The 22,128-nt window shown below is 37.3% G+C and overlaps 1 protein-coding gene across 2 annotated transcripts in view; it reads right to left on the reverse strand.

Annotated features, from left to right (window-relative positions):
* Window positions 1–229: 229 nt before the first annotated feature.
* GPC5 (glypican 5) overlaps window positions 230–22,128 on the reverse strand; it is a 742,566-nt gene continuing 720,667 nt past the window's right edge. Inside the window, exon 8 of one of the 2 annotated variants that reach the window (XM_068929087.1) lies at window positions 230–7,905. In XM_068929087.1, the coding sequence (XP_068785188.1) occupies window positions 7,748–7,905 (158 nt within the window). In that variant the 3' untranslated portion in view covers window positions 230–7,747. Of the gene's footprint in view, window positions 7,909–22,128 lie in introns of both variants that reach the window. The other variant, XM_068929080.1, reaches the window with a different exon arrangement.

Below are 22,128 nucleotides of genomic sequence, written 5' to 3' on the forward strand. Positions count from 1 at the left end.
ATTGACATTATTTCAAAATATTTGTTTTAACTAAGTATTAGTGTACCAACCTACTTACAGATTTGAACAATGATATAGTCTTCTCTTATGCTTCCTATGTTTCCATCCATCATCAAAATTTATTTGAATTACTAACATGCTGAAAATTTTAACATTAAGTTGCATATTTAATAGGAAAATAAATGTTTCTTTCTTTCTCTAAGAGGAAGGTTGATGGGAGTTCACAATATAAATTTTATATTTTTATTTGCCATAGTATACATATAACCATTTTAGAACAGAGAAATACAAATTATTATTATCTGTAATGCTGTGATAACTATCTAAAAATAATCTTATTGTATTAAATGTATCATCAATTCAGTTTTGCATGTAGATAATACAAAGCCAAGTTATGCTTTCAGCTGTATCCATGAAATTCAATAGTATCACAGATGTAAAAAAGAAGGACCTAGCCCATGCACTAATTATCAGTCCTACTGATGCTTTGAAAGTACAGATACAATATTTTTTATAGCTTACTAAAGATACAGATATACATGATAAGCAGCATTTATTCTTTAGGATCATGTTGATCTTTACCTTTATCAAAGGACTGGTATTGAACATTTTGCTTTATTTGAGTAAATCTCTGATCTTTTTAAAAATAAGAAGTGAAAGACAAGGGTTTCACAAACACTTCTGGCTGCAAAAAGCAGAAACGTGCAACAGACATGAAAAATATTTTTAACAGTCAGTACAAAGGTGTTCGCTACACGTAGAAATAAATGAAAGATCGTACAAGTAAACAGGAAACTGCTTTTTCCTACTATATAATATCAATCCCCTACAGACATAGCTCTAGGGTACAAAGAAGGAAAAACAGCTCAGGGTAAGGTATACTAACGTATTTATTGGGCAATATGCTTTTGTCGGGAGACTAAAAAGATCTGTCATAGTCTTTTATGTGTGGCTTGTATATGTGTTTCTATGTTAAGGTGAAGATGCAAATAAAATCAGATGTTGCTTTGATTTTTTTAATGGTCATATTCTGCTTTAGATGCTAAAAGTATGAATCTTTGTACAGGTGCAACTGCGAGGGCAATTTTTTGCATTATATGGTTATGCTGTTAGAAGGTTTTGCTATACCTAACATTGCGCCCATCTGCTGTAACGTGCGACTGAACTGCCGTGAGCACTGTGGCCACCCACTCAGCTCTCCCACTACCGTTGTTTGAGGAGATGCAAGGTGAAGTGGGTTCCCAGAACTGGGAACTGGGTTCCCTGCATCAGAAGTACCCCGACCCATTTCACTGCATGGTCCTGACACGGCTGGTACTCTTGTACCAGTGACGCAAGCAGGAGAGGGGATGGCACAGGGGGAAGCAGGGAAGCCAGAAACTGCCACTGAGACAAACGTTCACGTGACTTGAATTCAAAAGACTAACAATAGATTCAGGCTGTCTGACAAACCTGGAGAGAAATAGATGTGACACCTAAATTAGGCACGCACAATAGGAGATCCTGGCCCAGCACTGTGTGCTGTCAGTGGTGATGAGATGCATCGACCAAGTCCTCCCAACCACAGAAGCTCAGCATGTTATTCCTCTTCAATGTGAGCTGGTAAAAACAAGTTCAGGGAGTAGCAGGCATATTGTCTCTAGTATTTCACATTTACAGGTTCCCAAATAAAGTAAAAGATACAATTTCTAACTGCCAGACATGCAAATTTTGTCTGGATCTGAAAGTCAGGCCATATCTTTTTATTCATGCATCACCAGGAGGATGGAATCAGCAGCTAGAACTTTTTTTAGTAACTTGCTGAGCTTTGCAAGGGCAGAGCCTGGCTTTTTCTAGAGCCGCATTAGCTTTTTAGCTTAATGCAGTTAAAAAGAACTTTTTTTTTTTCAATTATCATCAGTTGTGACTCAGAACACATGGAAATGGCAACATTTGCTGAGTAAGATTCATGTTTAGACGACTATTTCAGAGTAGTAATGAACTTAAGAAATTAAGCAGAGATAGCATCAGCCCCTTAAAAGTTGTTTCTTCTATTTTAATTTGCACTTCTGATTAGATATATGGAAATACTAATATTAATCTGAAACCTTAATTAGGTTCATCTAAAACCTTTTATAATCTGAAAAGGAATATAATTTTATTAAATATGTAAAAATATAAGTTTAGAGGGATAAGCTGTATATATGTATCTATCTATCTCTCCAGAGACACTCTCTCTCTCTCTCTCTCTCTATCTCAAGAGAACCTGTTATATGGCTGCACTTATGCTTTACCTTTTATTAGTCAGTAAAGTAACAATGATACTTGCTTCCTAAGGAGATAAATGCTTTTTGTCCTCTTTCACTAACTACACTCTTACACTAACTACACGCTGTTACCTTAAAATATTTATTTAAATTGCTTGGACGTTATTTACGAAGCAAAGTGTGCTTCCATACTTGTTTTGTAATCAGGTACATTTAAACATACAAGTGCATCTAAAGAAAATTAAAAATGAATATTCAAGAATAAGGGCTCAATCTTGCAAACTAAAATTATCAGGGATTTATGAAAAATTGTCCTTCAATAATTATTCTTTTTCTGAAATACTGTTTTCGGAGTAAGTAACTACACTCTCCTCTAGAAAGCTATTGCCTACAAGGCTTTCTTACCTTCTACTCACAGCTTTTCTATGGTGCTGTGACCAGATACACCGCTTTAATGTTGATGTCCATTGCAATTTTAGTACAATCAGCATTTGAAGAAGATGTCTATCTGAGAAATGTTTTTTAGCATCCCTACTTTAAACTGTGTCAGTTGTATTATATCAAGGGCTTAAAAAAACAATGAAATGAAACTCTCACTCAGTAAAGGTTTTGTGAGATACAGAAAAGTTTTGAACTATTAAAAGCTTTAAAGTAGTAATAAATGAAAATATATGGAGTGACCTGAACTCAGATGCCATTTCTCAGGTTGCCTAGGGATCTTTGGAGCTCAGGAACTGTCCTGTGCTGCCTGTATGACCTGCTGCAGGGAATAACATCTGCACCCCAAGGCAATTGGCCAAGAGTAGCTCACATCTGTACTGCATATGTTCCATGATTTTAGGATGATAAGGATGAGTTTACACTATATTGTTCCCAGCTCAGACCTTTTTTCTTTCTCACCTCCTAGCTTCTTTAACATATGCTATCTACATGCCACGCTCAACATTTTCCTGCTCAATGCTTGCCAACAACTGTTCCTCATTTTATTGTTGGCTTTAAGATAGGCAACGTTTCAGGGTTTTTTTTTCTCCATTGCCTACCTGGAGCTACACTTGAGCATCCTGCCAGATTTCCAGCAGATTTTTGCAGCACTAGCTCCCCAAGGTTAGCCTGAGACAAGTTGCCACAGCAGCCTTGAACTCTGTGAAGCTAGTGTCCTCTCCTTCCTCTGAAACATTTTTAACAATTTCTTATGATTCTTTAAGATTGAATAATATTTCTTTATAAGGTGTCCAACATGATTAAAAGACCTGTGGTGCAGCCTAGCACCAAGAGTCCAGGCCATGATGTTGCATAGAGATAGATGAGACATGAAGGTGAATGAGGGCACATGGCTTATGGGGCCGGTGGGAACTCCAGACTTACTTTCATTGTATTCATATTACATGTTGAAATGGTCCCAACACCTAGATTATTCAAGTGTGGTATCTGAGAAGGAGAGACGTAGTTTTCCACTCCAGAAGGAGTCACAGATTGTGTGTAGATGTGGTACAGAAAATAAGAGAAGTGGGCCATGAAAAAACTGAGGTGTAATACAGACTAATAACATATATGTGTCTGAAGAGGCCTTGGGACCTAATTATCTTCATTATTTGAAAATAGGGCTTATGTTTTCAAGATGCTGTAGAGTAAACTATACTCACCAACTGGCTCCATCAGTAAGGACTTAAACAACATAGAAAATTGTGGAATGGAAGCAAAGTGCTTCAAGATATAAACCAAATCCTAAGTAAGGGTGTTAGGGGAAAATTTGCTCCATTTACGAATCTCCTATTCAAAGCTATTTTTCAGTTTCTCTTGAAGTGACTGGGACTGGTCACTCACTGTTAGAAAAAAAAGGGGGTGGACTAGATGGATTACTCGTTTGAGCTGATGTGAAGAAGAAAAAGGAAAAGATCAGATTTTCTTTCCCTGAATTTCGTTATCATTTCAGTGTATGCGGGATAACAACATAAGTGAATATAAAGAACTGATTTACAAAACCTGCAAAAGAAAGAAGAGGTAAAGTATAATGTACACACTGGCACACATACCTATTAATGATGTTTATCTGGGCATGGGGATTGCTCTTAGGAATGCTTAGTTGCTTTTTTAAACATTATTACTATTTACCTGTGTGCTATACTATGTGCACTACTGACTAATGCATGCATTTAGGGATAAAAATATTTGCACATGCTTCTTTATGTTAGTCTCATTTAAAATTAATTGTTTTTGCAGTCCAGGAAGAATTCTTGGTACAGTATGAGTGTACACAGTATTATATTGTGCATTCCTTTTTTTCTCTTACAATAGACTTTAAAGAGGAAATAACCACACAATAATCTTAAATACTTTCTACTTATAATGACATGGAAATTAGTCACAGCAGGACACAGGCCTGACTACAGTACCTTATAACAGCAATATAGAATGTTCTGTTAGTACTGTGGAACATTTAACTTTGATCAGCTTATAAAGCATAAGAACTTGAGTTGGGATTCATGCTGTGATTCAGGCTCTTGTATTTATGTGTCAACACGTAGGCTAGGTATTCCAATTCTCAATATTACTGATGGAGATCTGCGGTATGGTTCACTCACCCACGCATATATATCTAGTGCTATTTGATATCCCACCAAGGGATATCCAAGGATATCCCACCTAGCCACCAGATGCCACTCCAGATGACTCCCATTTAAGCAGCTTTCTGGAATTTCTCCTAAGTTCTGCATCATATATGCCAGTGTCATTAGTGTATCTTGGATCCAGGAAATGTGGGCTGGATGAGTGGCTAGTGAGGTGGATTGAGAACTGGCTGGATGGCCGAGCTCAGAGGGTTGTGGTGAATGGCGCAGAGTCAAGTTGGAGGCCTGTAGCTAGCGGTGTCCCCCAGGGGTCAGTCCTGGGCCCAGTCTTGTTCAATATATTCATCCATGACCTGGAGGAAGGGACAGAGGGCACCCTCAGCAAGTTTGCTGATGATACTAAACTGGGAGGAGGGGCTGACATGGCAGAAGACTGTGCTGCCATTCAGAGGGACCTGGACAGGCTGGAGAGGTGGGCGGAGAGGAACCTCATGAAGTTCAACCAAGGCAAGTGCAAGGTCCTGCACCTAGGCAGGACCCATGCACCAGTACAGGCTGGGGACTGACCTGTTGGAAAGTAGCTCTGCCGAGAAGGACCTGGGAGTGCTGGTGGACAACAAGTTAAACATGAGGCAGCAGTGTGCCCTGGTGGCCAAGAAGGCCAATGGGATCCTGGGGTGCATTAGGCAGAGTGTTGCCAGCAGGTGGAGGGAGGTGATCCTGCCCCTCTCCTCAGCCCTGGTGAGGCCTCACCTGGAGTACTGTGTCCAGTTGTGGGCTCCCCAGGACAAGAGAGACATGGCACTCCTGGAGAGAGTCCAGCGGAGGGCTACCAAGATGATTAGAGGGCTGGAGCACCTCTCCTCTGAAGAAAGACTGCAAGAGCTGGGCCTGTTCAGCCTGGAGAAGAGAAGACTGCGGTGGGAGGGGATCTCATCAACTTGTGTAAGCATCTGAAGGGAGGGTGTCAAGAGGATGAGGCCAGACTCTTCTCCATGGTGCCTAGTGACAGGATAAGAAGCAACGGGCACCAACTGAAACACAGGAAGTTCCATCTGAACATGAGGAAAGGCTTTTCTCCTGTGAGGGTGACAGAGCCCTGGGACAGGTTACCCAGAGAGGCTGTGGAGTCTCCTTCACTGGAGATACGCGATCCTGTGCAATGTGCTCTAGAGGATCATGCTTGAGCAGGGGAGTTGGACTAGATCATCTCCAGAGGTCCCTTCCAACCTCAACCACTCTGTGATTCTGTGAAATCTCTGATGGCACCAGACATTTATTTTGGGGGCAAATGAATATTTAGATGTCTGCTTTAATACGAGCTGAATAACTCACCAGGCTTCATTGACTGTATTGACAAAGGGCTTAGTTCAGTGGTCCACCGAAAGACTAAGCTTTTTTGTGGCAGTAGCTGGAGATCAGGTGGGTTTGCTTACTCAACTAGTTGCTTGTGGTTTGGTAACTGAATGTTGCTCTGTATTTCCACTGACTGCAACAACAGCTTAGACATCTAGCTCATATGTAAACACCTATATGTAAACATATGGCTAGAGATATCTTAATCCAGAATTTAATCCTACCTTGTCTGAAGATAGGCATGAAAAGGGCAGAGCAGTTGTATCAATAGCTGATATCAATTGTATGTAGGGTTGTGATCAGCAGCACGAGTCCAGCTGGAGGCTAGTCACTTGTGATGATCCTCAGGGATTCATACTGGGGCCAATACTGTTTAATGTTTTCATTAAAGACTTGGATGGTGGGACTGAAGGCACCCTCAGCAAGTTCAGTGATGACACAACCTGGGAGAAGTGACTGATAAACCAGATGGTTGCACTGACATTCAGAGGGACCTCGACTGGCTGGAGAAATGGGCAGGGAAGAACCTGATGAATTTCAACAAAGGGAAGCGTAAAGTTCTGCAGCTGGGTATGAATAAATCCATGCACCAGTGCAGACTGGGGGCCAACTAACTGGAAAGCAAGTTGGCAGAAAAGAATCTGGGAGTCCTGATGGACAACAAGTTGAGCATGAGCCATCAATGTGCCCTTATAGTAGAACGTTGCCAGCAGGTCGAGAGAGATGGTTGTTGCCTTCTACTCAGCACTGGTGAGGCCACATCTGGAATGCTGGGTCCAGTTCTGGGCTCCTCAGTACAAGAAAGACATGGACATACTGGAGCGAGTCCACAAAGGGCCACACATGAGTTACACAAAGGGCCGTAAAGATGGTTAAGGAACAGGAGCATCTCTCATACACAAAGAGGCTGAGAGAACTGCAACTATTTAACCTTGAGAAGAGAAGGCTCAAGGGGGAATAAAGGCTCAGTGTATATAAATATCTGATGGGAGGAAGTGAAGAAGATGGGGCCAGACTCTTCTCTGTGATGCCCTGTGAAGGGACAAGAAGCCATGGGCACAAATTCAAATGCAGAAAATTCTATTTAGAAATGAGAAAAAAAACATTTTTGCTATGAGGATGGTTGAACAGTCCAGAGAAATTGTGGAGCCTCCATCCTTGGAGATATTTGAAACTGAACTGAGCACAGCCCTGAGCAATCTGCTGTAGCTGACTCACTCCACTTGGAGCACAGGTTCGGACTAGACAATTGCCAGAGGTCCCTTCCACTCTCAGTCATTCTGAGATTTTGTGATCTCTCTTTTTTCAAATTTCTTTGAATATAAAGATTATCAAAGTCAACTTTTTTCTAACATAAAATATTTTGAGAAGAAACATAATTTTTCATAACTATACAGGTGTTAAAAAATAGGAAATATATTACACGATTTTGTTAATATTCAGGCCTAAGATCAGAGAGGCTGATATTACACAAGCTATCATCAGCATTGCTCTGTCCACCAGATCCCTTATTCTAGGTTTCTGAGTGGGGACAAACAGATGACAATGAGACACATATATCAAGACAGAGCTACACAGTTACCAAAGACTGAGAAATAGTGTTACCAAACTAATCAGCATAAATGTCATATAATCAGGCATTGTTGTACATCCTGCTCCAGTCGTGTCTAAAGTGCTGCCATCGCTGGTTTGATGGATTTTCTTTACGTCACTGAGGTTCGTCTTGTCTGGCATCCCTGCTGAGACAAATAAGAAAATACAGTATGATACATGCCTTGTCACTACTGGCAACGTGCTATAGCTAGAACAAATTTAAATATCCTCAGCACGCAGACTGTCACAATTTGGTTTCTGATTCTCATGTTACTGCCAAATTCAAAATCCTTTGTAATTGCATCTAGAAACACACACTATACTATATGACTATTCATCATTGAAAGCAATTCAGAGGACTGCCAGCTCTGAACAAAGCAGTTCTTGTAGAAATATATCTCAGCAAACATTTGCAGATTGAACAGTTTTGCAAGTCTCAGTAGTACCTAAATGTCCAGTACTCATATCTTTCGTGAATTTGAAGAAAAAAGAAAGCAATTTAATAAGAAATTGCTTGTGTCCGGCTCCTGATATTATTCAAAAACAATGTATACCTGATATAAGGTACGCAGCAAAGTATACTTGTTACTATATACAACATCTATTTTGACACTGCTTAAGCAGAGTTTACAACATACTAGCAAAAATGTAAGTCTAACTTTAAATAGGAAATCTTCTACCAAGGTCCCAGCTGAATATTGTATGTTCAAGGACTGGGATAAATGCTCCTCCATCTCAAAAAAATGCTTTGTATGGATCAAGGATGTAATCACCCATTTTAATTCCTGTGCCCTGTTAAACAACTGGAAATAGAAGGTCTTGGAGATACATTCAGCTTTGGCAGCATTATCAGTTGCTTGTGTTTTCTGTGCATATTTCTAGACTAACTGTCTTATCCCATGTAATAACTTGTGGCATGCCATTATCAATCAAAATTAACAAGTCTAAATTCAATGTTATTACATGCAACAAATATTGACATTGTAATTACACTGAGACTGAAAAAGGCTTCATATAAAGCAAAGTCAATATTTATGTAATTAGGTCAATACATATATAATTTAGAAGGTAAGGTCTACTGTGCTGGAGCAGCAGCATTAGAAAGAAACCCAGCTCTACTGAGCTGACATATTGATTTTACAGTCTGAGTTTCTGCATTATTATTCATTGTTTAGGTACTTCTTCCCTCTTTGTATTATTAGCAAAGATGAATAAACTAGTGATTCTTTTTTTTTTTTTTCCAAAGGGACTACGATGGAGGATGAATATTTTAGTCATGGTGATATCCTCCTTGTTAAGCTAGAGTTTAATAAGAAGCCGCAGAGAATCATGGTAAGTTCTGCATTTTTAAAAAGAACAACTTTTTTGGTGCTTATGTTAAAAATACTCTTTTCCCTAAAAGCAGGCTGAAAGCTGCACTTTGTGAACTTACTGTATCTACTCAAATCTCCTTCCTGTATTTTCGAAAAAATGCATTAAGGGAAGAGTCAGCGAAAGTCAATCACATTGTCTGAAAAACCTGCTAGAATGAATTTGTCTTCTTGGCTGCTGTGCTTAGACAGAAGAATAGACTGCTATTTTGTGTGGATTTATTGATTCAATGCTCTTGCCTGGAATTTGTGAAAATTAGCTCTGTGAGTACAATGCAAGCGGACGGACAAGGAGGAGGAGCAACAAAATCTACTGAGAAGGAGAGAAAACAGCTCCTTCTTATCATGCACATTGAGCAACCTCTCTAGAAAAAGATCAGTCCCTCGGCACTTTGCAGAAGGAATGTTTGGTGGATCACCAAAGAGGGTAGATCACAAGGTTTTTTCTATGCAGTATCAGAGGTAGAACCAAATAAGTTTGCCCAGGTCATTCATCCAGAGTTTTAGTGAAGAGTTCCACTATTTAAAAACATTAATTTCAACACTGTGAAAAATTCAGCTCTGTTGCTGAACGTGTGCAACAATACAGTTAACCAAGTGCAATAGATATCACAAAGCAGATTTTTCTGTGTATTGAGAAATACTCTGTCACAGCACTGAGTGAAATATATGACCTTACCTTAAATATCTAGTATCTCATTTATTATGAAAGATAATCATCATAAAAAGGAATATGTTGCTAGATCTTGCAGCTGATGATAACGTGTTTGCCAGTCTTCAATTAAAGGGTGTGATCTAAGTCTGAAGGCAATTTGACTTGATATTAATTATTCACTAGAGGGTCAACTTTAACATCTAGTGGCGCTTTCATTGACAATATCATGGAAAGCAGGAAAATGAAAAAATGAAAAAAAGATTGATTTTTATGGAAAAAGCTACCTCAAGTTTTTTTCCCAACCTGAAATGCAAACAACAAAGTTTGGAAATTCCTATGAAAAAAGTGTTTTTAAAAAAATATTCAAACCTAGCAATACATTTTCCTCTGATGAAGTCAGAATACTATAATGTATTGAATACAATCTCTTATGTTAAATGTATATACTGTTAGGACAGTAGTGTAAACATATAGCGACCCTTTGACCTATATAGGGGTCATAGGGCTATGCCACAACTTTGACTTTATTTGAATAGATAGTTCAAAAAACATACTTAGACCTTTTACTACAAAAAAACACTGAATTGAAAAACAATACTGAAAAATAACCTATTTTAACAGGACTGCATTTTTCTATAGAATGCTTTTTTTAAATCAGTTCTAATAGCTATAAACTTAGTTCCTACATCTAGCTATATTTTCTATTTAAGTAAGCAGGTTCTATTGTGCATTATATATCTCTGTTTATACATATATATCATCCTTCATGTATCATAATCAGCCGTAAAAGTGATCCTTTTCTCTAAATGAATTTAGCTTCTTTGGTTCACAGAAAACTTGCAGTGGGAGCTATACAAATATTTGCAGCAAAACAGAACAAAATCTAGAGTGAGCTTGTTTAGATTTGGTTCCCTCACATACTAGAAAAGAATACTATGTTAAAGAAATACTATGTTAAAGAAAAGCCATCTGTTTCCCACATCCTTTAAATGATGTGTGATAAGTTTCTGATTTAATATCAAAGTCATGCTAGAGCTAATATTTTGACTGGAAAATGCTAAAGTTCAGAAATTTCAGCTGAGGTTCAGGGCTTTTTCTGAAGGAAAGCTAGAATTGCAAAGCAGAACAGCAGATAAATCTCTTGGGAATTAGAATCCAAATATAATGTTTGCATGAACTTATATAAAGTATCATATCTCTCTGCCCAACATCAGCTGTGAAATTCAGTCAGTGACTGCAACTTAAAATATTTTCCTACTCTATTTTAGAAAAGATTAATCAGTGAAAGAATTTTACCAAACTGTGTGATGAATATTACAGTCTCTCATTATAGTATTACAGCTGCAAAGTAAACTCTAACACTCTTTAGCATCTTTTAAAGATGTTTAAAGCCTATGAAAGGTAACAGTACTAGCAGCCTGGAGAGCTGGCCTGCTTTACTCTTCTCCAGAAAAGCTGCAGCAGCAGCATCATTTCCTTCGAATATCAAACAACAGACCTTAACCTTGATTTGAAAGGTCAGACCTAAAAACATGAAGCATTTCCATTCGGCTTGGACCTTTCCTGCTGAGATTATCAAAGTATTGCAAAAAGGAGCTACGACGTTTGAATAGTAGACACTTGCCTGCGAAGAACCATCCCGAGACTATCCAGTTCATTTTAAACAGAAGGTCCTGTAACAATGGCTTGATTTGAACTAGACCAGAAAATATCTGCATATCTGGAGTCTCACCACAGACACCTTGCTGCTTTATCTGCAATGTATGCAGTAACATATATTACAAATGAGATGGCTCTTCAAGGGAAACCAAGCTGCCAAATGAGTTTCTGTGGGAATCCAGCTGCATACAAACCCTATCCAAGTTTTAGAGAGTGGGGAGAACTGGATTTCTCTGTGTGCGCATCATTGTTCTTAGGACATTCTGGAAGATCTAAAATACAGTTCTTATGGCACAAGCATTTTTATGAACCTCAAATAAGAGGACTAATTTGAGTGAGGAGAGGGTAGTATTTCAAATAGGAAAAAAATGATGGGATGTGGCTTTTACAAGACAATACTACTTTTAACACTCTTTTTTCTTGTGAAGTTGTATACAAAATTCTTAGCAGAGGAAATAACTAATTCAGTCATTATATATAAGCTGTGCTCCAGGATCTTATAACACATGAGCTGTGAAGAAAAGCACTAATAGCTGATTGAAGCTATGTCCTATAATGCGCAAGAAAGATTATGAAGAAACTTTATGTGAAGTTAAAGAAATACAGAGAGTATTAGACAAACAGAAGGAAAATAACTGAAGTGCTTGTAGAGTAATGTCTAAATATGAAGTTGGAAATGGAATTTACAATAATGAGGAGATACCTGGAAAAGGATGACATCTTATAGGCTCATGCATTATTATCATGCCATAAGGGGCCATTAGAGTTTTTTGGAAAGTAGTACAAGATGGAGACTTGGATATAACTGATAAAGTAAACTGAAGAATTTAGAAGCAAAGGCAAAAAGGATAAGGATATCATAATGATTAAGAAGGATGAAAAGTGAGTCATATCAGAGCAATCATCTCAGGAAATTGCAGATGACAATAGTGCTAAAAGAATCTCCTTACTGTGTCAAGGAAACGCCAACACTGACCAATATCAACATATTTTTTTTTTGTAGCATTAAGGAAGATATAGTATTAGTTTAATTCTGTCAGTTCAGAGTACTGAGGTCTCAATAATGTCTTTAAACAGTTAAATTTGAAAAATTGCATTAATTGATTTTACCACAAAATACAAAAAACAAAAAGGAATTACTGTGGATTCATATTTCATAAATTTAAATGACAACAGTTGTCAAATAATCTTTTGATTTGACCAATCTTTTGCCCGCTGAAACTTTTAATCTTATAATGGATATCTCTTCCATTTTTTTCACTGTTTTTGCCAGATTTTACTGCAAAGTATCCAATATCAAGAAAACATTTTGAAAAATAGTTATACTAGACCACAGAGGTATGTTTAAATACCTTAGACGTACTTCACTTTATACGTAGTGGTTGCTGTGACAACTTTCATTTTCTATTTCAAATAACATATACATGTTTTTACTGAACAATAACTATATGTAAAGAATAATTTATTCAGCATAGGTCAGATCATACCTCACCTAGCATTTTTAAACCATTAATCTGTTAAAAATACAACAAAACTCTTACAGTATCCAGTGCTTAGAAAGAAAATTAGAAACAGTGGGCAACCTCTATTATTATTCAAACATTCTTTCACATGAATTTCATGTGATGTGGACAACGAGGTCTCAATGAGCGGAAAAAAAATGACTGAAAAGAGCTATGTTATGCAGGATACCTGGCAAATAACTAATTTCGTTAGGCAAACTTCATGTTTTTATGGCTGCATCTATACTTTCAAAAGCTAAGGGACACTTCCAGTAAGAAAGCATATCCTACCTTTTACTTGAAAAATGCCCTTCTTACAGTGTACATATATTATAGAACATATATTTACCCTATTTATGATTTATGATACACATTTTTATGATGTAGTCTACCCTTTCCTTGCACGGTAAGTGAAATGAAAAAGAGCAGCAGATTAGACTAAATGACCTCCAGAGGTCCCTTCCAACATCACCTGTTCTGTGATTCTGTAGGTATTAAATGTTTCACAATTCAGCACTAGTTATAAGAAACAACAACAAAAATCCTGACTCAATGAAAGCAATACAGACAGAAGGAAGCTACATTGCTCTATCATTCTTCCATCGCAAGGCTTTAGGAGAGGTGTACAGTGATATGAGAGATGTCTGTGCCGAGAATGAAGTCAGAAATTAACCTAGTGAAAAAAATATGTCTCTGCTTTATTTTGTTTAGCTTTCATTTAATGAAAGAGAAATTAGCAGTTAATCCACAGAGCCTAAAGAAATGTCAAAATTTTCAAGCATTTTTCATATGAGGCTTTGGGGATTTTTTAGGCCTAAATATTAAAGAAAAATCAATTATCTGGCATTGCACTTGGGTTTTCCATATCTGAATTATAAATCATTTTGCTCAGCTGAATTTCTTAATACTTCAAGTTTACTCTTCTTCAGTGCAGTTCTGTTTGCTCTGTTTGCCAGAAGGTTCTTGAAAAAAGAACAATGACAAAAAGAAAAGGCACTAGGGAAAAAGATTGAATCTACATGACTGATTTAGACTGAATGAAGGCTTTTGCATTATGGGATCTATTGTCTACATGATCATATATAATTGCTGTCTCCATCAATGAAACTAATGGATTAGCACAGAAAACAGACCTCAGTGATACTAAAATTGTATGTTGTAAAATAGTTTTAATTCTTGTCCCTTTTGTCTTTCTGTGTTATTTGGGTGTAATGTATTATTGTTATCTGATTGTGTCAATCCCAATAGGCTGACAGTACTGGGAAGATGAAGGAGGAAAGAGGGGTCAAAACCAAAATAACAGATTTTGCCACAGCAGCAATGTCTCTATTTCACTATTTAATTCTACCTGTGACTGTTGCCTGATGCTTTAAAGGTGGGAAAAGCAATAAGAGACAGTGAACCATTTAGACAAGCAGACCATTAGGATCCCTAACTTTTGACACTGAGTGATTAATGGGTGCTTTGGAGCATAGAGATACATATTTATTATGCTTATAAAGTAGAGTGAATGATTCTCTTAATTCACATAAATTATGCCACTTTGCCTTACACAAGAAAAAAGCAAATCAAAAGCAATGAAAAGCCAAAATAAAAAGAACAACAAGCTGAAAATATGCTTGCACCTTTTCAGCTGCATGAGATCACTTTTAACTACAAAGGCCAGAATCCTTAAAACACATCCATTAAAAAGTCAATACAGCTTTTTTAAAATCGCAGATAAGCTCCTATTTTGTCAGAGCAGAGTTTCATCTGTTTTGCTATAGTGGTTATACAGGTCAGTTTGTGCCAGAAATGATAAGCTTCGGTATGGTGTGCCATCCCCAGCGCAGCAAAAGGTAGCAGTATGACGATACTTAAGTCAAAAGTGATGAGCTTAAGAAGATAATCCCAGATGATACTGAAGGTAAGATTCATTCCACTGAATTTTAGATATCTGTAAAGCCTACATCTGCGGATGAGATTCAGCTGTCTAAACATAGCCGTCTACTGACATTTTAGACACTTTGGGGGTGTATTGCATTCGACATATGGCTGCCCTTCCCAAAGAAGTCTGTTTCTTATAAAGCCCTGTGAAGATGTCTTGTGTTTAAACAACTGAATCCTGCCCTACAGGTGAGCTAGTTACTTTATCTCCTATTATGTAGGAATGTAGAGAAATAGGTAATTACACAAGTGTGTATTTCTATAAAAAGGAGTGGAGTACTCAGATGTAGGTATTTACAGTGTGACTTTGACCAGATTAATCCTATACTTATTCACAAAATAGATTCATCACTGAATGAGCAGTGAATATTTTCTAACATATTCCTGCCATTATGCTATGTATCTTTGGTGGGGAAAAAAAAAATCAAAACGCTAAATCCCATAGCTCTGATGAGTGGGTTACATTTAAGGAATTCTAGGTAGGAGAGTTAAGAAAAAAGGTAGGGTACTAATTAAGTTCATATTTTTTTCAATTGTAGTCTTATGTTTTCAGCTTTATACCTAAAACCCTACCTGTAAGCATTTCTTGGTTTCGGCATTGAGTTTGCCTGGTGTTGAAGGGCGTGATGAATCAGGGCAAAAATGACAAATTTAGGCTGCTATAGCCCCATGAAAGCAATGAATTAGAGTCTAATGTGTGCAAACATCTCTAAGGGGCCAGTACTCTGTGAAAGTGTTTCCTGCTAAAGTACAAAAAGAGTAAATGTAGCTGTATTTACATAGCTAAATACAAATCCCAGGAGGAGATCCTTTAGGTAAAGTGGGGCAGAGTGGCTTGTGTCTACCCTGCTCAGAGCTAGCAATACCTAGAACTAACAGATGCACAAATCTGCTGCACAGTGCAATGCCCTGGATTTCTTCTAAGCCACATGTGGTGATCTCCTTGGCTCAAAATACAATTATTGTTTTGTTTGTTTGTTTTTACTTCAAAGTGTCTGAAATAACATAAGGGCTGTGCTGCAACCCACCAGGTGATGTTTTTATAACATGAAACTGAGGGAGTGTATTAAATGCTCTGGGTTATGATATCCATGCATGGGAAAGTGCTTTGAAAATAAAAAGCCTGATGTTGAAGGACTTTGTAGGGCAGAGAAATCCAAGCCTTTGGCCATCTGGTTTGTATTGCCTTTCGGGAGCAGTCAATGGAATAAATTATCCACAGAACTTCAGGTTTGTTTTGGAGGGGTGGAGAAGGTTTTCCTTAATGCTGAGCCATGGAATGAACTAACATTTCTGCAATGTGGACCAGGAGACAACTTGCAAGCTAAGTTACTTGACAGTGTAGATATAGCCAGGGAAATCACTGAAATTCTGAGAACTGCTTATTCTCATAGAAAAGTTCCGTACTGTGATAGGAATTTTAGCAGCAAAATTCTTAACCTCCACTCATTTCTTTCAGTGAAACACAATATTGTGGATTTTCACAGCTCTTCATAAGGAAAAGTAGTTCAGAGAACGTGCATCAAACCCCAGGCAGGTCCTTGAGTATGAGTGTCCAAGCACTGAATCCGATCTGTATGCCACAAGGCAATATGGAACAATGAGAGGATGTTCACTTAGCAGCCAAGCCAACGGAAAATTCGTATTCAGAGCACCTCCACAAGGGGAAATCATCAGTGACTGAGATTTTTGTTTCCATATATAATGTATGATGATAACTAAGTCGTCATAAACTAGTTGATCACTCTGGCCAGGACAGAATGTAAAAGGAAAATTGCGGTCTTCATACCCAGAGCAGGAGACGCTGTTTTCACTAGGTGACACTTTCCATATACAAAGGGGAAGGACTCAAGAAGGCCCTAACAGTATGGTGTGCTACCTTTCAGCAGGTTTACATTCTGGATTATGCCAGAGGTGATTTTTTTTTCCCCCAGATGACTTCCTTTTCCGCTTTAAAGTTATTTCTAGGTTTTCTAGTACTCCAGAGTAGTTAAATCTATTGAACAAATTGAGTTTTGGAAGTTAGAAATATATTTTTTTCCCCTTAGAGTATCCTTTCTGTACTTTATCCATCTTATTCTTAATGGACAGAGTTTTCACCAGTTTTCTCAGGGAAAGCTATGCCGCTGTCCGTATACGGTAGTACTCCCTAGCATGATGCAGCTAAGACCTCCTTGAGACAGTGTGCTGAACTGTTGTCTATTTATGCTCTCTGTCTATGTACTAAATATAGATACTGTTAAGTAGAAAGTTTCTGGATTGGATAATTGATACTTATTTGGAGGAAATAATTTGATCGAAACCCCTCTTTTTAACTGTATATATTTTAATAATCATTACAGTAATATACAAATCAACACAAACAAAAATTATTAATGCATAAGGGATTTTTGGATGCAAGTAATCTCACCTCCAAACGAAGGAATAGTATTGCTGTCATTGTTAAAAAGCAATTAAGCAGTTTGCCTAATGACATTAGCTAAGAGAATTCTGTATGGCTAAACATGTATTAGGAAATGAATCCGACGTATCATGTTTAACTGCATATATTTTCTGAAAGCTGTATATATGAGAAATAGATTGCAACCAATGATCTTAACATGAGTCTGGCAAGTCATTTTAACTACAAGAGCAACAGACATTAAGTCTCTAGTTTAATATTTGAAAGTTTTCTTTCAAAGTTCACAGTGGCATTTGTTTCACATTATAGGTTAATGAACTCAGTATTTCCATTTAGAAAGCAAAGCTTTTATTAGTTAACGCAACACAAACAAATACTGTCACAAACCGCAAGAATCCCATTTATTTCACTTTTAAGAATCAAAAATAGATAATAGTATTTGTCAAAATGGTTAATGTACACTTTTAGATTTACTTGTTATTCAATTTTAGCATATAGCAAAGTATTATGTGTCTAAAACACATGGTTTTAATTTGCATATGGAGACTAAAACTTAACTGTTCTCTACTCTGAGCTACTGAGAACCTCAGTAACCTTAATTAGATCTACTGCTATTGCTTTCTCATCCAATAACCTCTAAATCCATGTTCATTATAAAAATAACTTGAATGCTATAGAGCTCTGGAATCAACATTGTCAATAATACCTGTTTTAATTAGAGAAATCCATCCTTTCAATCTTTTTCACTGTTGAGAAACTTTTAACCATTATCATTAACCTATGCAAAGGTCTTGTAATCAATGCAAAATGATAATAGGACTGAAGTCCTATAAATCAGACCAGGTAGAAGTAAGCAAATTCTTCATTCTCTGAATTTTCATCTGATCAGAACTAATTACTATCCTATGAGTCATAAAATCCATATAAATTACTGTCCTGTGAAACAATTTACCCATACGACTCATTTTTAATCTTTTTTCAATTTTCTGTAGGAGGTTTATTATCAACAATTCTGATTTATATAGAAATATCCTCTAGACTAGAGAGATAAATTTGAACTAAAACTCCTGAAAGTAATGCACAAATTTGAGAAAGTTTAGATTGAGGCAGAATGTTAAGCCCATTAGGAAAATGAAGTATTTTTCATTTTTTAAAAAAATCATTCAGATTCCCAGGATTTATGACCCGATTTCAAGGCCAAAATTCATTATTTTACATTTGTTTAAATATTCTTTTTAAAACAAAGGTAGACAGCTAAACTTTCCAGAAGAGAAAAAAGAACTAAATCAATTATTGATGCTAGGATGCTGAAGAAACTTTTGCAATTTATTCAGGTTAGTCTACCTAGAATTCTAGTAATCCAATTTCATTTTAAAGGATATATAGTCTGTAGATTAGATTAGTCCACCCAAAAAGAGGTCAATTAAACTAATGTTCTTAATTTTTGCTATAAAGCATACTTAATGACATGTTTCCAAACAAAAAAAGTTAAATAAAAAGTTTCTCAAGAATTTGATTGCTCTTGAGCAGAACGTTGTCGGTTCTGTATGAGCTTAATGAGAGTACGGTTAAAGGGCACACTGAGGTGACAGTAAGGAGATAATCAGGTGATCGAGCATGCTGGCTTATGTACGAGCCCATAATGAACCAGTTTCAGAGAGGTGAGCGATCGGAACTATGATTTTTCTTGCTGGGTTCATTTTATTTCAGCTTAAGCTTACTTTTAGAGCTAGCTCACTGTGTGATCAGATAAGTGCTGGCAAGAGGAAGAGGGATCATGCTGTCATGATCTGGAGAAGGACTTAAACTATCAGCTAACCATAACATCATAAAGCACCCAGAGCCAGACTGAGAAAAACATGGACTACACTGTTGATTTCTGGCCTGAACCCACATCAAAGACTGGGTTACTGACAAAAAGGAAGTGTGGAGCAATAAAGAATGCAGCTATCTTTCTTTCAATTTCTTTCCTGGAAACAAAAGCACAACTTCTCTCCGTATAAATAAGAATGCAGCATAGAGAGAATCAATTCAGTCACTGATTTCTCTTGCCTCCTGGAACGACTTTCATTCCCAGCTATTATGTTGGAAAGGTATCGATAGCACACGAGTCAAAAGATTCTAGTTCTTGATGCCCTTTTAGAAGTACATTTTATAATCAGATTATGAGGCTTAAAAAAGTACAACTTCTTCATAAAAGTTTTTGCTTTCCCATTTTCAATTCAGAGATAGCCCTTGCTGGCAGAGAGTTTTGATTTCTTTCGCTCCAGATAAAAATCTGTGATAAGTACTGTGGTACTTGTTGATGAATATTGATCTGCATCCCTGGGTGTGTTTGGTAATGATGTTATGAAGTGCCATAGAAAGTTTTGTGCCTCAGTGCAGCTCACAAGTATAAGGCATTTGATTTAAAGTCACTAAAAACTAACAGTGAAACATCAAAACAAATGCATTCCTTAAGTTCAGATATCACCACCAGGCAATTCAAAAATTAAACTCAATACCTGTAGCGATTTTCTCTCGCTCTGGGAATTCTGGCCTTGCAGCTTTCTTATCAATATGCAGATTTCACACAAATGTACGATTCCTATTCAGCAATCTACAAATATTACTTCTTTTGTTTGGCTCACAAGCATCTGGCCGGGCATAAAAGTAAAGCTACCTTCCCCTTCATGTTCCCACAGCCTAATAAAGCCGACCATCATCTTGATCGGCTCTGGATGACTGACTCGGGAAAAGCAGTTTCTAACAAATAAATACATTGGTCTCCAGGCTTGTAACAAAAATCACCAAGAAATATAATAACAGGCCTCAGGATAACATGTGCAGATGGAGGGGGGGAAAGAAAGGCTGAAGAAAAAGATGATTTCCTTGTTTTCAAGGGAGGTGGTGTGGGTGTGAAGAAAGCCAAAAGAAAAAAGAAAGTCAGTGTAGTTTCAAGAGCTTGTCTTAAAAAACATAAGCTATGTCTGCTTTTTATGTCTAACTTAAAGGGAAAGCTCATCTAACTTAAGTGATAGTGAATCATAAAGAAAGAAACTAACTTGATATATAAACACTCTATTATATTAACTTTTTCCCTAACATTTTTTTAGTTAATATTTGATAATGTATGCACATTTTCAAAACAAGTTCTTAGTCACAATACAGCTCTTCAAAGACAGCAAAAGTATAGATGGAAGAGGAACAGCTGAACCTTTACAATTAAGCCTTTTAGCCTAAAGATGTTGATCCAAGAGAGGAAGAATTGAATAATCAATGAATGAGGTTTGAGAAGCAAAAAGAGGAGCAAAGAGAGGGCTGACCTCTAAACCAAATAGACTGTAAGACTGCAGTCTCCTTGCACTGGATCTGCAAGGATACTGTTGTTTGGCTAGGAAGCACTTATTTCTGCCCTAAAGCTGCTTCCAGCAGGGTACAGTGAGTCGAACTGTAACATTGTCAGGGAAAAGGCATATTAAAACGTGACGGCATGTGAAGTCAGCTTTTTACGCGTGGGTGGGTAGTGAAAGGTGAGGAGTCATTCTGACTAGGGTCATTCTGTAAGTTTTGTTCTTTTCCTTCCGCTTCAGGCTACCATGTCCTCATTCTGACCATTCCCTAGCCGTCATTTTCTGCATAATGTCAGAGTGTGTGTCCTTTAAACATAATTAGTCTTCTTCTTGAACCTAAGAAAGTATAAACAGACGAAGACCACCTCCTCCACCAGACTCCTGTTCTCTGTTCGAAAATCAGCATTTTTTGAAGTAATGGCAGGAGAAGGGGAAGTTGATAACGGAGTGATCTTGGCAGAGAACACAGTATCCCCTTTTCTTCTTCTTTTAGATGAAATGTTTAGGTAAAGGTTGGTCTCAGATCTCAGAAGTAGTGTTGCAGAGCAAGCTTTGCAAAACGTCTGCACAGAAAAGCTTATGGCATCAAGCCATAGTACAAGAATGTATGTCAGACTACGTAAGAAAAATAATTCATATGTCAGTCCTTCAAGTATGTTTTTTAGAGCTTAAAGTTGAAGTGGCGTAGCACAGTTAGATTGTCATTTCTTGAATATTAGTGAAGCAGATTAATAGTTAGGAGGATTAGTACTCCACTAAACATTAACAGTTCCAGTGGAGTAGAGCCTGGATGTGAGACAGTTTTAGGCAAATGATAGCTCTCTGTGCCCTGAAACTGTTTTTAAAAGTCCTTTTCCAGAAACTGCAAGCTGAATAAGGAGATGGCTGCTACTCTGGACCCCAGTGACTTGTTTTTCAGCCTGACACCAAGGATTTGTGATACGTTCACGGATGAATGAGGGCAGAGAGATTTGAAGCCATAAAGTCACTGGGATAGGGTGAGTGATTGTCCAGGATGGAGAAAGGAAAACCTGGTGCAAATTATATCAATATCTAGCAATTCAGCAGTTCCTAAAGCAAGTTATCTCCTTCAGCCGGTGGAGCGTTTTCTTTTGGAAGAACTCCAATTAGCATGCATGCAGTGCGGAAGATTAGGGTAGCAGAGCCGTACAGTAAAAAAAAAAGTAACCAAACAAGTAACCAGATTGAAAAATTAGATGTACTATTGGAAGATTAACTCCACAGGAGAGATTCAAGAAAGTATCTTAATGTAAAAAATTAGTTCACTGTACAATGAAAAAAAGCCTATGTTCTAGGAAAAAATAAAGTATTTGCTTAGATCTTCTATTACATACTGAATGTTAAAATAACATTTTGTCAACTTGGAAGCATTTGATTTTGGGAACTGTCTCCAAGTTGGGTTTATTTTTATTTTACCACTGATGTGTATATTTTTAAAGTTTTACGGTAAAACTGACGAATGAGATCACACATTAAGGTAAGGCCGTAATAGAAACATTA

The sequence above is a fragment of the Struthio camelus genome, chromosome 1 (genome assembly GCF_040807025.1).
Source record: "Struthio camelus isolate bStrCam1 chromosome 1, bStrCam1.hap1, whole genome shotgun sequence".
In the NCBI taxonomy this organism is placed as follows: domain Eukaryota; kingdom Metazoa; phylum Chordata; class Aves; order Struthioniformes; family Struthionidae; genus Struthio; species Struthio camelus.